This window comes from Leptinotarsa decemlineata, unplaced genomic scaffold (genome assembly GCF_025532065.1).
Source record: "Leptinotarsa decemlineata unplaced genomic scaffold, Ldec_3_MD MMD2_tig00026358_RagTag_RagTag, whole genome shotgun sequence".
Taxonomy (NCBI): Eukaryota; Metazoa; Arthropoda; class Insecta; order Coleoptera; family Chrysomelidae; genus Leptinotarsa; species Leptinotarsa decemlineata.
In genome coordinates, this window is record NW_027412703.1 from 7,556,789 (window position 1) to 7,572,370 (window position 15,582).

Here is a 15,582-nt window from a genome sequence, read left to right on the forward strand (position 1 = left end):
ACGGCTCGCATTCTATTCGTCACCGTAACATGCTTCAAAATAAAATTTTATGACTCTTCAGCCAATCGTAAAACTCGGTTAGTAAAAATCATCCAATACGAACTGCCAATTCTTCAGTCCACGTGGACTAGTTGGCAGCGGCTTTATCTCTTTGTATTGGTTTTTTTGTCCTTCAAGGGCGCCGATAGTTTCAAGTGTTCACAATAAATGTTACTTCGACTATACTATTTCAAAAATTGTCTGCCTTTCATCTTCATTCTGAGTCGATGCTTCATTTCTCAGTAAAAGCGACTCCTCCTTCAGCAGTATCATTCACCACTTTCAACCTTCTGAATGTGTCAAAACATTTTTGGTAATCAGGATTTGATTCCCATGTGTGTGATTCAGTATTTAATAATTCATAAGCAATAATGAACTGTTTCAAAATGTACGATGAATTTAGAAACACAAAATCATTGATGTTCTCATGAGCAAGTTGAGAAAGTATCGTTTAAGGTATACCTAATAATGCTTATTGAATTTCTTGAAATCTATGTTTCTATTTATTTTTTCAGCAATTTTCTATTCTTTCCGGTATACACCATCTATTCTTTCCGGTATACACCATCCTATCATCAAAGAGAGCCAAGCAAGCTAGCTATTTATAAAAACATTTGAAAATTCTAACTTTCCCAGATATTTTCAACCTATTGGTGTGTATTCATAATGATAATAATATAACTTTATTCACAAAAGATAAATACAAATAAAAATACAGATACAAATAAGTTACAACAAAGAATTAATTCTAGGATAAGTGCAGAGCACTTGTTTCCCATAAAAATTGACATATATGTATGAATGGTATTATGTACAAAAAATATATGCTTGTAATATTTAGAAAATATTACAAAATTAAAAATATGATAAAAAATTATAAAATGTGAAAATTTTAACAATTTAAGAATGCGTGTGTATATAAATAAATTAGTCAAGCAACATAAAGAATACACAATTCAATAATAATAATAACTTTTTTCACTTAACAGATAGCTGTACAGAATACAAAATATGAATACATTTTAAAATAATTATTAAATGAATAAGACAGTAAAAAACGATAAGTACCCAAGTACTTGTTCCGCCATAGCAATAAAACATAGATGAAATTAATTTTGAATAGATCTATAAGAATTATAATGAATTTTCAATGGAGTTATAGGTAGGTAGGTGTATAAACATTATAATAAAATTTCAATTTAATAAAATTTCATTATAGTAATATAATAAAAAAATACAATGAGTAAGGAGATTTCATCTGCGAAAGATGCGTTAAGCCCAGTTCTTAAAGTTGTGTCAAGTCCTGGTAAGTATTTGAAGTCTTAGTTCAGTATTTGTACAAAATATCTCCCACGTTCGAGTATATATACCCCCATTTTGAACAAATGCTCATTATTAATTTTTGTTATTGTTTCAGGTACTGAATCATTAAATTTTAATGAGACATATGAAAAGGCTCGTTGATAAATTGATTTCTTTAGAATGTATGGGTAGGTGAGTACATTTTGATTTCCTGTATTATATTCGTGTTCTAGCTTAGCTGGTTCTGAATTACATAAATAAATCTGACTTTAACCTGCAGAAAATATAGCTGTCTAATATCAAAAAAATTTGACTCTTTATACAGGCTATCGGAAGAAAATCTGAGGGGTTTATTGAGAATTAGTCGAATGAATCTTTTTTTGATTATTTCCAAAGGATTCAAATATATCCTTGTTGCGTTTCCCCAAACCGTAATAGCTTATCTCAAATGACTCTCAACAAGAGAATAGTACAGTTTTTTCAATTCGGTGATGGGCAAACATTTTCAAGAGTTTCGAATTGATAAATGATTATACTCAGTTTTTTAATAACAAAGTTGATATGGGAGTTTCATCTCAAGTTATTATCGATATACACGCCTAGATATTAAATGCTTCTTACAGATCCAATATATAATGTTTTTTCAGGTAAGTTTACTACATACACACCAATAGGTCGAAATATGATCGCATTTCATCTTACTATAATTTAAATATAAGAACGTGCAATTATTTTCACATAAATCCCGTGAAATATAACATAACCGCTAACTCACCTTACTTACTTTCTTTCCCATCCTTAAAAGTTTTTATTAGATCATAATTTTTAATATTCCGTAATTTTATTTCTCTATCATATTAATTCAATGAAGCTGAAGTTAATTGAAGTTTATATGTATGCATATGACAATCTTTCATGTATGTTTGGTTTAATTTTACTTCAAGTATTATTTTATGTATGTACAAAATACTATTTGATCTATCCTATGACTTTGTAAGTTCTACAGGATTAATAAGTGATTTGATTTGATTCGTGCAAATATCATATAGTTCCTCGAGTGTTGCATTGGTACGTTCGGAATGAATTTTTCGAGATCGAGATCTTTCATCAATTGTAAATATTAATTTTGGTGCTTTTATCGCGTTTGGACCATTGAACCTTATTTTTAGAGAGCCATTTTGAATGATGACAAGCACCAAGAGCTTTGAATTTCACATCTTAACTGTTACTCGTAACACCACCCAAAGAGATACTGCTTAGCACTAATCATTCTTTATAGCCGTTCTTTGGATGATTATTCCAATCGAAAAATAGAAATAAAAATAACAACGAGTTAATGAATTTCAAACAATGTTGAATAAGAAATATAATTACAAAATATTTGAGGGAAAAGGAATCTAAAATATGTAAATTAAATGAGTTGGAAAATTAGGAAGTTAATACTTTGTAGGTATATGTTCTTAATCCAAGCAAAAAAGTGTTGACAACTAGTTCATAACTGTTTGAATGTTAACATTGAATTGTTTGAGTGTACGATTATTCATATAGAATTGATTTTCAATAAAATCAAGGTTTTCTTTTTTGCCGTTCAAGATATCGACAATTTGAACTTCGTCTATACCGAATTCCTAAACGGACGTAAGTATTAAAAATTTTCATATAATCAAATTTTCAATCATTTGCAACTTAACAAATGAATAATCAAATATTTGAGTTAATAATCTATAACTCAACTCAAAATCCAAATATCTCAAGAAATATCGTTGTTAGTAATTTGGTGATCTGGAACTTTTTTGTAGAAAATTCATTCTCCTATAAGTTGAACATTTATATTTTTTATGTAGCTTTCGTGATCCACAAGATAGAAACAAAAAAAAAACAGAATTTCATGAAAAAATTAGGTTTAGTGACCCGTACTACTACGCCAATTCGAATTACAATTACGCCGCAATGGACATTTTGAAGAGCATTCAATTCTGAAGGATTTCTACCATCGATCAAGATTATACCATAAAATGCCTCTGAGCTGTAGAATATTGAAGAAAAAAAGTTAAGGTACGTGTATTTTAAACGGGAAATCATAATATTAATATTAAGAGCTCACATTTTCGGTGAATGTTTTTTTAGGTATTTCTCAAAAAACTTCGAAGTGGGAGTGAAAAAAATAAAATAGTTGCAGAAAAAAGTAAACAGATGTCTCAAAATATGTCTATGATTTTTTGTAGTCATAATTCGACTGTTTTGAGAAGAGCGACCAAACTGTTCGATTCAATAATATAAAGCAAATCATTTACTGAAAGTGGAATTTAAAACCGTATGACCAATACACAATAACACTTTGCCGGAGAGCCGTGAGAACTACTTAGACCTTTCGTGACTTCTCCCATAACATTTTTGAAGGCAGAGCTCTCAGTGGATGTGAATGTAAATATACACTTGAAAGCGCATCTTTCATTCCAAGCCCCAACCAATTACTGTACACTCAAGAAACCTGTTGTAATATTAACCTTTCGACCGTTATTAATTTTCAAGCCGAAGGTTGTACCATACCATCTTTACTTTCATATCTAATAGCATCGAAACAGAATGAACTATGAAATGAATCATAAATTCAATGTAATTTTTTCCATTGAAAGAATAAAAATATCGGTAAAAAACAGTGTATTTACGAACCCACTAAATTTTATAATATTTCATTTGAGCAAATTTTGAAACAAAGTTTCAACTACAACTCTAGTGTTATGATTGACTCGCAGCTTTTTTGTTATAGCGAAACATGTTGCGATATTTTTTAAAATGAAGTTTGGGAAGATCAAATCGTTCCCGTTGTAGTCTATGAAACTGTGGATTCAGTTGAAAACTCGTTTATACAGGGTGAGTCAACAAGATTCCCTCGGTCCATTGCTATCAGGAAAAACAACTTTCCGACATGCTCAATTTTTTCTCGCAGATATATCGATAAATACTTGTATACTGGGTGTTTGAACCCAGTATTTTAAATACGTTTTAAAATATTATGGTGCACCATCTTGTTGTAGCCACATTCTAACTCTTGTTTCATATGGAACCCCGTCCAATAAAGTCGAAAACTCATTCCGTAGAAATCTTACATCTTTTCTTCCAGTGAGATGCCCATTCAAAAAATAGAGGTCGATAACTCTTTTTCCGAGAATTCCACCCTAAACATTCAGTGACCAACGCTGTTGATGGTTCTGGGAACGATCAAAATGGGGCTTTTCCGTTGCATAATAATGCATAATAATGCCGATTCACAGTTCCATTTTTATGAAAAGTCGCTTCATCAGAAAATAACACGAAAAAATAATTTTCCTGATTGATCTTCTCTAAGCCCCATCGGCAAAATTGAACACGTTTTTCAAAATCTCTTTCTCTTAACTCTCGCATCAATTGCATGTGGTAAGGATGAAATTCACTTGCTCGTATCATTCCTGCTCAGGTCTCGGGTACTCACATGGGGATTTTCAACAAAGTGAAGAGCTATTTGAAATGTATTCTCTTCATTTTTTATACAAGGCAGATACGTTCGAACTTCTCGTGGTTGACATTACCAGCTCTTTCATATCTTGTTTTTACAGCCTGAAATGCCCTTCTATCTGTTTGTCTTCTTTCGGGGAACTTCTCTTTGTAAATCCTAGATGCAAGGAGGCAGTTTCCTCCAAAGCATATCTTCCAATACATAATTCATACCTAATGAAAATGATTGAATCTACACGCGAAAGAAACTTCAACCCATGGCGTTATTGAGAAATTCCGAGATTCATTTTTTTGATGTCAGTCATGGATAACTGGGTTTTTTAAGGAAAAAGCGGTATAAATATTCTTCAGGTTTTTTATGCCTTTCTTACCGTTGAAACCGCTGATAACTATCACTAGATGGTATGGAAAATGCTAATGTACTAGCGATTAGTTTGAATATTCGAAAAACAAATATGAGTAAGTGAACGTAAGAAAATACTTTTTATTTTGGTTACAAAAATTATTAAAACATGGTATTATTTGTAAAATATCAGTTTTCCGTATAGTATACCTCTTATGGAAAATGTAGTGAAACATTTCATACACATGAAAAAATACAGGGTGTTCTATTTGAAAAAGTTGAATACTGTCCGTTTGAAAATAAATGGATCTTGATCGGTTTCACCAAGCACCTTATATATTGTTTCCGAAAGTTGAGAGTCCAGAAATTATCATAGTGATGTTGAATAACTGTTCCTGAAAAATCCACTTAATTGCTGTAGACATGCGGGTGGTGAATTAAAAAAATATTGTCTACAAAATAGGTTTTTGTGGAATAATTTGGCAATGCTGCAATGGAAATTCAAAAACAAGAATTCCTTATAGAGTTAAAAAAATATAGAATCGAATGACGTATTTATATACTGGGTGTTCCATTTAAACTAATATAGCTTTGGTTGGCCACGCTCGGCTGATTCACCCAGTATGCGATAAAATAATTTTAAAAGATAGTATTTATAGATACGACTGCAAAAAAATTGAGCAGTTTGAACATTTTTTCTTTTGATAGCAATGGACCGAGGGAATCTTATTGACACACACAGTATTTTATCAGGAACTGCACCATATATTTCTTGAGCTCTCAATAAAACTTAATGAAAATATATTATCATGTCTACTATCAGTTGATATAAAAAATTAACTTTCTCTAATCGAGCACTGTTGTTGACCTAGCTAATTGAATTATCCTCTGGTAGAAGTCCATTATATCTGGAAGTGGAGTGTAGTAGATTTGCGAAACATAAAAACTCAAAGTCGTCTCCACAATTTATTATATCGTTCAGATGTTAGAACGGTGAAACCATTAATCAGTACATGTATCGAACCTATATAGGTTCATCATCAGCTAATTATTTATAAATTCTACAATAAAAGAAGAACAACATAACAATAGTTAACACAATGAAATATAAAAATACTTACATAGAGAAGAACATTTTTTGTAATGAAGAAAAAAAAATTCATTACTATTAACATGTCTTTTTTTTCTGATTGATTCGGCCGTTACTTGATGAAGATCCATGGTAATTTCAAAAACTACACCTCACGATTTGATCTCCATAAGCTTAATTTGAATCACTTCAAAAATCTACTGTGCTAGCGAAACATGTGATATATTTTTCAAATAAAGTTTGTGGAGTTCAAATCGTGAGGTGTAGTTTTTGTAATTATTAACATGTCATTGTGACCATTTGTTCATTGGTAACATGTGATAATTTTCTTTTCTCCATTATAAAAAATCTTCTTCTCCTTGTAAGTATTTTTATACTTCATTTATACTTTCATTTTCTTCATTGTAGAATTTTTAAATAATTAGGTGATGATATAGGTTCGAAATATGTACTGATTGATGGTTTTACCGTTCTTACATCTGAGGGTGATGATGAATTTTGGAGAGGACTTCGAGTTTTAATGCTTCGCCAATTGAATTATGTTGAAAAATTGTTTCGAAAAACTTTCTAGGGAGGTGAAATGGCAAATATCTAATATTAAGATACGTATATTTTGTTTTCTTGGAAATCATTTGACATTCCGCAAAGAATTTCAGACGTCAATTGAAAATGAAACTCTGTTCTCCTTTTCAGCGAGCTTTTTAGTCACTGACTTGGAATATTTCACTAGAGGATATTTGAGTAGACTCATTTACCTTATGAAATATAGCTGCATATTTCAATAATTTCCTGATGGCACCTAATGGGGAATGCTCCTAAATTTGGGTTATTACAGCAAACGCAAGTTTGAAAAAAATAAAGTTGAGTTTAATTCATGAGTTTTTCAAATTCACTTCGAAAGTATTCAAATTGATGTTTCAAATGTTGGCTTTCAATTTTTAACGGGATTTGTTTCTGATTCACATATTGGCAACAGCGCCTAAAATGTTAGATCGGAGTTCAGGTTACCTAGATATTCTACTTTAAAAAAGGAAAATTATCTTTATAAATCAACAATTAAGGCAAAATATAAATTATAGTTCAATACCACCTCCACAAGCCACATAAACAACAGTTGTTTTTTTATTTATTTACATATATATATATATATATATATATATATGTAAATATATATATATATATATATCTGAATACACCCTGTAATAGTAACACAGTATGAATCCCCATAATGAACGAATAAAAATTTGAAAAAGTATTTCACATTATTCAATGTCAAAAAGTTGTCATTTTGATGTTGAAGACTTCTTTCAAAATTGAAATTTTCAAATTGAATATTCTCAAATAGCACAGGTATTCTGTTTTATCCGTTATTATGTTTTATATATCTATATTTATCATGTCCTTTTTATATTACAGCCCTCGATAAAGCTAATAAACATTAGCGAAAGCTCGGGCAGCTAAAAAGAGTAAATATTTATTCTAATCAGACCGAATCCCCGAAAAACTACTATTCTTTATATATATATATATATATATATATATATATATATATATATATATATAAATATTTAATATTTATATATAAGTTAGGTGCACAAAATGTCATATGTAACAGAATGTCTCGGAGCTCGGAACATAAGTAAACAGAACAGCACGCCTCTGAAATATGTCATATTTGTTTGTCTCATACAGGTAACAGATTCATTGTCCTTTATTAGCTATAACCGATGTTGCCAAATGGTGAAATAAAAACGAATCCCTTTAAATGTTGAATGCATTATTTCATTCCTCTTTTTTAAGTATTTAAATAATTTTTTAAAGAAAAAGGTTGAAATGATAAGTTTAAAATGAGTTGTTTTAGAGGTCTTTTATGAAAACTATTTGATTTTCGTCAGGAGGAACATTCCCCATTATTAGTGCATCTTGTGTTTTTTACTTCTGCGTTGTCGCAATAATGATTTTTTTTTGGTTTGTTCCGTATTGTAGATTGTATTTTCACATATTAAATTATATTGTTGGAATTAAAAGTCGTAACCCCTGGATTTTAAAGCTTATATTTAGCAAACGTTGAAAAAACTTCATTTCGATAGCTTTGCCTTGTAACTAATTTTTTTGGTATTCTAATTCTCAACTATTACATAAAATGTCTTCTTCACGTGTACAAGGTATGTTTACAAAATTAGATGAATGTTCAAATTTCGCGAGCTACTTACATTCGATTAGCGATTTTTTATGTTGTCGTCTCGAACATATGTTCACAGTTTCAGCTGTTTAGGATGTTTAGTTTGTTGGTGAGAGGCATAAAAGTTAGAATTGTTCTGCGTGTTATGCGATTTTCTGCTGTCGAAATGAAATGAGTGCTTGAAAACACTTCAAATGTTGACAGTGGCATACGGTGATTGTACTCTGAGTCAAAAAAATGTTTACAAATGATACACGCTTTTCACAGAAGGTCAAGAAGTACTGAATGGAAACGCTCGCCCTGGACACCCCAGCACATCAACAACTGATGAAAATATTGAGAAAGTGAAGAAAATTGTTATAGAGAATCGTCGAATCTCTATTAGAGAATTTGCCGTAATCATACCCCAGCCACTGTATTCACCAGATTTGCTCTCCTGTTCCCAAGATTGAAGAGATCCATGAAAGGACGCGTTCTGTTGAGATGATGAAAAACTGAATTGCTGAGACACCTCAAGATCATGGCAAAAAGTGTATATCAGAACTACTTCGAGGATTGGGGGGCTACTTTGAAAGGGACAAAATAGATATTGATGAATAAATAAATGTGAATACTGAAATTGCTGGTTATGAGAAAATTACATCTTTTGAATATGACTCATAAAGTACTGAAATATAGGACACCAACATATCTATATGACAAACTAATCAAAATAGGGAATCTGAGTGATTATAATACTCGTAACTCGGGGTTTCTGGCAATGTTGTACAAACATAAAACCTCCATTTCTCAGCGATCCTGCACGTACAATGCATGTAGGTTCTATAATCAACTTCCGCATGAGTACAGCACATATGCTCTGATGAACTTCAAAAAAAAGTTGAAATCCCTATTATCAGCTCAAAATATGATTAAAAAATGTCAAACTCTGCATCTACAGAACGGATAATGACCAGTCAATCACTTTATGAATTGAATGTACTAATTAATTTGACAGATCTCAGACAGCAAAATTATTCTACAATGTAATAGAATTATAGTCATGGTAGATATTATAGCTAAGATAATGAAGAAAATTGTAAATTAATATTGTATTTCTACGGTTAAGTTGAAAAACATCCTCGGGTGACACTTCGCCACTTTATCTTTGTTGAATACCAATTATTGTTATCTATTTACATGTGTGTTCAAAGATGAATAAAGACCAATTATTATTATTATATTTTTTGAGCAAAATGAAAATCCACCTCATGAGACCTTGTACATCATAGACAGATGTTCGTTTCAAATGCGAACCAGAAGAAATTTCTCCTGAATCAACTACTCATTTTCCGCATGGATATTGATTTGAACAGAAAAAAATACTTTTTCTCAATTACCTTCATACTAAATGTCAAAAATTATGAAAAATGTTGAATGATTCGTTGTTCAAACTCCCAATAATAAGAATTTGAAACCAAGTGATCCGAGTCGAAACCCTTCAGTAGGTGAAAGTTGTAGCTTTTCGAATAAATGAAAATAAATTTTCTTTCTATTATGAATATTTGATGCACCCCTTGAGAATGATAAAATGAATATTTGTATGATGAAACCATTTGTCATACTCTTCCAAGGAAAAATTATTTTTTATGCAGATAAATTAGTAGCGTCGTTAACGAATAATACTATTTCTTCAATAAAAACGGTGTATGAGAATTGTATGTGTATGTGATTGATTCAAATAATGATTTATAATTTTGCAAGCTATATTTTTCAAAAGTATTTCTATTCAGTCACTATTCACCGTCCCTGTTGACAGTGCTAATTCGAAAGATATCTATGAATATGTTTTACGTTAATATAATCGTGTGAAAGTCAATTGTTGGACTGGCCTCCGATGCGTCTTCAACTTATTTCTAGGTCATCGTGGTATTTACTAACAGAATCACGTTTGTAACCCAATACATTAGCAGAAGACTCGGTTGAAGAAGAGAGACAGAAACTAATAATACATTACAGAGCCCCATTACTTGGAAACAATAAATATTCAGTGGGTGTGACACTTCCTCCAAACTATGGGCATGTCTCTGTAAGCATATTCAAATATTTAAGTACCTATATCACCAAAGAATACAGGCATTTCAAAAGGAATGTAAGGTACTAAAACTGAATCTTTGTTGGGTTCTAACGATTTTTAAAACATTTCAAACTTTTGAATCAGTAGAGATAACTTGCAAGAAATTCCTCCGTTATCAAGAAGTTAAAAGGATTCTGAAAGCTTTTGTAAAGTTGTTGATAACCTGCTGAATTATCACAATCTTACCTACTACTATTTCATAACTACGAAATAAAGGACTAGTAAGTGCCGAAATTTGTTTTTAAATTCGAAGGGATATATTTTTGGGAGAGAATAAGTTTTGGGAAAGGAAGGTTTTCGCTTTCTACTTTTGAATAACCATACAAAAAAATGTGGGAATCTCTCAAAAAAAGAAAACAATTGATTTCAAAATGAACTATTTACAAAAATGTGTAGATCGTAACTTTCAGGCAAAAACTGAAAGAAAAGCCCTCTCAAAACAAATATTTCTTTATTCAGGTCGCACTTTAACCTTTCGTTATGGAATTGAATCAAATATTATTCACAGAATTACTACACAACATAGTTATGAAAAAGGTTAAATTTCACCTACCTACATCTTCAATGTTTCGAATTTGTTTTTTCTTTCGTGTAATTCAATGGTTGTATGAAAGTAGTTGTTTTGAGAGGGGTTTTTCTTCCAGATTGTATCTGAAAGTTATTTCATTGCATGATCTACACATCTTTGTAAAGAGTTTTTTTTAATTATTTGTTTTCCTCTTTTCTTCGGAAGATTACCACATTTTTTATAGAGATGGAGAAGTAGAAAGCCAAAACCATTCTTTCCTACATTTTTTTTATTTGAAAATGTTTGAAAGTTGATTGTGTAACATGAATAATTAATTCATTAAAATACACCCAATATCTCTGAAATTATTTATCAAATCCATTTTATCTCTTTGAAAGAAATGATGTTGCAACCCATAGGACTCAGTGTTTGTGGCAGTAAATCTTTCAGGTTCATTAACTCCTAATCTACAGCAGTTCTCTTATTCTACATAATTATAGACCAAATAGATATGTTTATAATTTTCTTTTATTAAAATGAAGATGATTATGTGTTCTTATCCTCTGGGAATCAGATATTCGTTCACTTTCAAAAATCGGATCCCCAGGAAATAATTAAAATAAATGAAATACATACTATGTTAAGTAGTCTCACCTCTAAGTTTTGAAGTATCTTAGTACAATCTTCCTGGGGCACATTATCAGCCACTTTAATCACCAGATCTTCATAAGCCCCATTCTTCAATTCCAAACCACTGCACACAACCAGAACGATACCAAAAATGATTATTAGTTTGGTATCCATTGTTTTTATTTCAAACACAAATATTTTCAAATTAGCTAAACTATCATTTTTGTGTTCTACAAATATTCTGATTCATCAATATCGTACACAAATCTAACTGGTACTATTGATTCGATGTTACCAGAGCGACAACAATAACAACAATAATACGTCACGCTATGTGGGTACACGTAGAAAAAGTCTTCCTGAATTATCTCCACAAGCCGAACCTCACCAACCAGTTAACTGAATACTGATGTGAAAACTGAAAACATAGGCCATCGCCGGCACTCGGTGGGTCTTCTTACTCCCACCACTTTGAAGCATGTGATGCACCATGATGCATAATCACGACACAGTAAGGCACCGTGTTGTGTAAGTTGGAAGCCGTCAGTCAGGTAGCCTGAAGTAATTATAAACTCTCATTATGTTTGTTGCGGATGCTTGATGGTTGCCTAACAACAGTGCATCAAAATTTCATTCTCCCATGAAATCGACGTTACCAACAATGAAATGGAATTAATAATAACGTGCACTTGTGCCGTCAGTGGCAGGTGTTAAATTTTTATTGGGATTTGTAAAAACCTTTGGCAATAGTACTTTTGCCGTCTGAAATCTTTTTTGAACTTGATAATTTCTACATATCAAATCGTTCACAAACGAATACAATAACAGATTTGGTAATAATTGAAAAGGGGTAAAAACTCTCTTGAAATCCTGCTCTGTCTGTCTGTTTTTTCATCCGTGAATAATTTTTTCCGGTCAAATTTAAACGTAACATTACATCCGTTTGTCAACGTATTTGAGGTTATTTCATATTTATTTCAATTATTTAGACAATTGAAAGTTCCCTCTCCACTCTTATTCAAAGAGCATTATTTCATAGCAAGAAAGGACTGATTTGGTGAATTTAAGGGGTTCAGTCACTATAAAAATGTGTTGACAGATTTGAAATTTAAAAGAAGGAAGTGAATCAAATATATTGAAAATACTGAGACAGTTCCGTGTTAGGAATCACACGTTGAAAGGTAAGACCTCGTCAGTCCTTAGCTCGCACAAGTTTCTCAACTTCTGATTAACGGCTGATTGACGGAAAAACAGAAATATTCGAATGAGTTAATGGAAAAATTAATTGAATGGAACTAGCGGAAATTGATGAAAATCCATATCAAAACTTACTGAAGTCTGTTAAAAAAATGTTACATGAAATATTCATTTGAATCACAGTAGAATACGGTGAGTAACAAAAATGTGGAACCCTAGCATTAATAGCTAATATATTTTTTGTTAATTAGACGTATTGCAGGAAAATATTGATTAAACAATTAATTAGTAAACTTATTTTGGATGAGTATCACTTTTAAACTAGTCATTATTTATGTGTTTGAACATCTGTTGCATAGAAAAGTGTTAACAGTAGAAGATTCTTTTTGAATATTTTTTTATAACCTCAACATAGCTAGGGTACACATGGTACAAGTTCTTAAGGCAATATTGTGAAATTAATTTAAGACACTCAAGACGCAGATACCTAGAAGAGGTATCTGACCCCGGGGTCAAAACCGAAACCGGTCATATAAATAAAATCTACCAAGGGTATTTAGACAAGAGTGTTTTTTATTCATTTCATTTGACTACTTACTCACATATGTATACAATCGATCGCTTCAAAAACACTTCAATAACTTTCTTCGAAAGCTTCTGATAATTCATCTTCCATATTAACTGTTTCACTATCACTGTCGTCATTTAAATCAATAATGAATGTATTTCCACCATTAATATGGAAGTGTCCAATCTCCATATAGTCTTTTTCAACTAAAATTACTTTTTCAATCTTTTTCTGCCAGTCTTCTTCGGTAATATAAGATACTTCTTCTTTGACTAGCTCTATTACCTTCTTACCAAATTTTGGAAAATTATTTTTACGACTGATGCTTTGTTTCAATTTTCTTCAAATCAACTCGATGGGTTTGAAAACACAAAAATAGGGGGAAGTCTCAATATGGTGTGTTCATACATTTCAGCAATACTCTCGAGGGCATACACTTTTTCAATAATTTCAAAGGATTCGGAACCCATAGTTTACTTCTTTCGCAATGCACAATGATTAGCCGCGATCCTTTGTTTGCAGAAATGTTAGGCGTACACATTCTCGAACCATCAGTCCACTCATTCGTAACTGTGTCGTGAGTGTCATACCAATTTTCGTCCAAATAGAACATTTTCATTGCTTTTGTAACAGACGTATATTGTTTTTTTCAAAGATTATAATAGATGAAATTCCAAATTTAATCGCGTCTTGCGTCAATAAGTTTTGTTTTTGACTATTTTGCGTACAGTTGAGAAATGAATTTCGGTCAAATCTGATGTTGCTTGTAATAATTTGTTTCCCTGGAAACCAAACTTGAGATGTAGATTCTTATATACATTGTAACGCTCTCTCTATGTTTTAGTATTCAAATGACTTCGAATCTTATTCACTGGTATCTCTTTTTCGCATTGTTCACCATTGCTATTGGAATCACTACACAAGAAAAAGTTCAAAGATGCTACATTTTAAACAGATAACAAAATTTTTGAGTAATTATAACTGCACCAATATCGAATTTCAACACTCAAATCGCGATCAGTTCCTGAACTGAACATTAACAACACAACTGCCATAACCATCTTCGCATTCTATTCGTCACCGTAACATGACATCAAATGTAATTTCATGACTCTTCATCAGCCAATAGTAAAACTCGGTTAGTAAAAATTATCCAATACGAACCACCAATTCTTCAGTCCACGCGGACTAGTTGGCAGCGGCTTTATTTCTCTGTATTGGTTTTTTGGCCTTTGAGAACGCCGACACCTTTAACTATGCACTATACCGGTTACTTCGGCTATACAGCTGCCGAACCGAGTCATGGCCGCTGAGAAGCCCCCCCCCCTCTCAAGATGTGCAGTAGATATGTAGAAATCTGTTATCAGTCTGTTAGATTATCCGAGTCGTAAACATCCAATTTCAGGGCCGTATTCAGTTGGTGATGCAGTTTAAAAGTGAATTGCATAAAATTATTTCAAATAGACAAACTTTCTTTGTCATACACCAATCCAAACTTAACGCAGATGCGATTTCTTCCACCGGCCAAGATTCAGTTCGGTAGCTGTATATGATGTTCTTATGAACCAAAATCATCTATGCATATACCGTTAATACTCTAGTGGAAATGTGTTCGCAAATGACGGGAGTTTTAAAACCATCGATATACAAATTTAATAATGGGATGGAAAACGAAGCTGTGAAAACCATACGTTCAATTCATTTTAGGAAATAAATACAGACTTTCGACAAAGTAATGAAAAACTTGAAAGAAATCCAAAAGTATGTCTCCAATTATAGACAGAAGAAAATATTGGAAAATTTCAGGTAAATCAAATTTCACAGAAAACACAAAACAGAAAATCGCTCTTAATCGAAAATTAAATCATGTGCTAACCTAACCTATGTCAGGAGAGAGAGTTTCAACGTGATAATAAAAAAATGTATTTTCTGGACGAGACTCGACTTAATGAAAGATATACCGTTGGAAATTTGTGGCAAGACAAAAACATTACGAATTCATGTCAAGCATTTTTAGAAGGCTTGTCTACCGGATTGAATTGGCCTGTTGGAAAAGGAAAACGACTGATTTAAACAAAAGACTAGTTACTATTTTACTTTACTACTGATAAA

The 15,582-nt window shown here is 31.7% G+C and overlaps 1 protein-coding gene across 1 annotated transcript in view; it reads right to left on the reverse strand.

Annotated features, from left to right (window-relative positions):
- The window catches only part of LOC111509801 (calcium-activated chloride channel regulator 1), a 66,269-nt gene extending 54,105 nt beyond the window's left edge, over nucleotides 1–12,164 (reverse strand). The window contains 1 exon segment of the mRNA XM_074184625.1: nucleotides 11,730–12,164. Within this exon segment, the coding sequence (XP_074040726.1) occupies nucleotides 11,730–11,879 (150 nt within the window). The 5' untranslated portion in view covers nucleotides 11,880–12,164.
- Nucleotides 12,165–15,582: the final 3,418 nt, after the last annotated feature.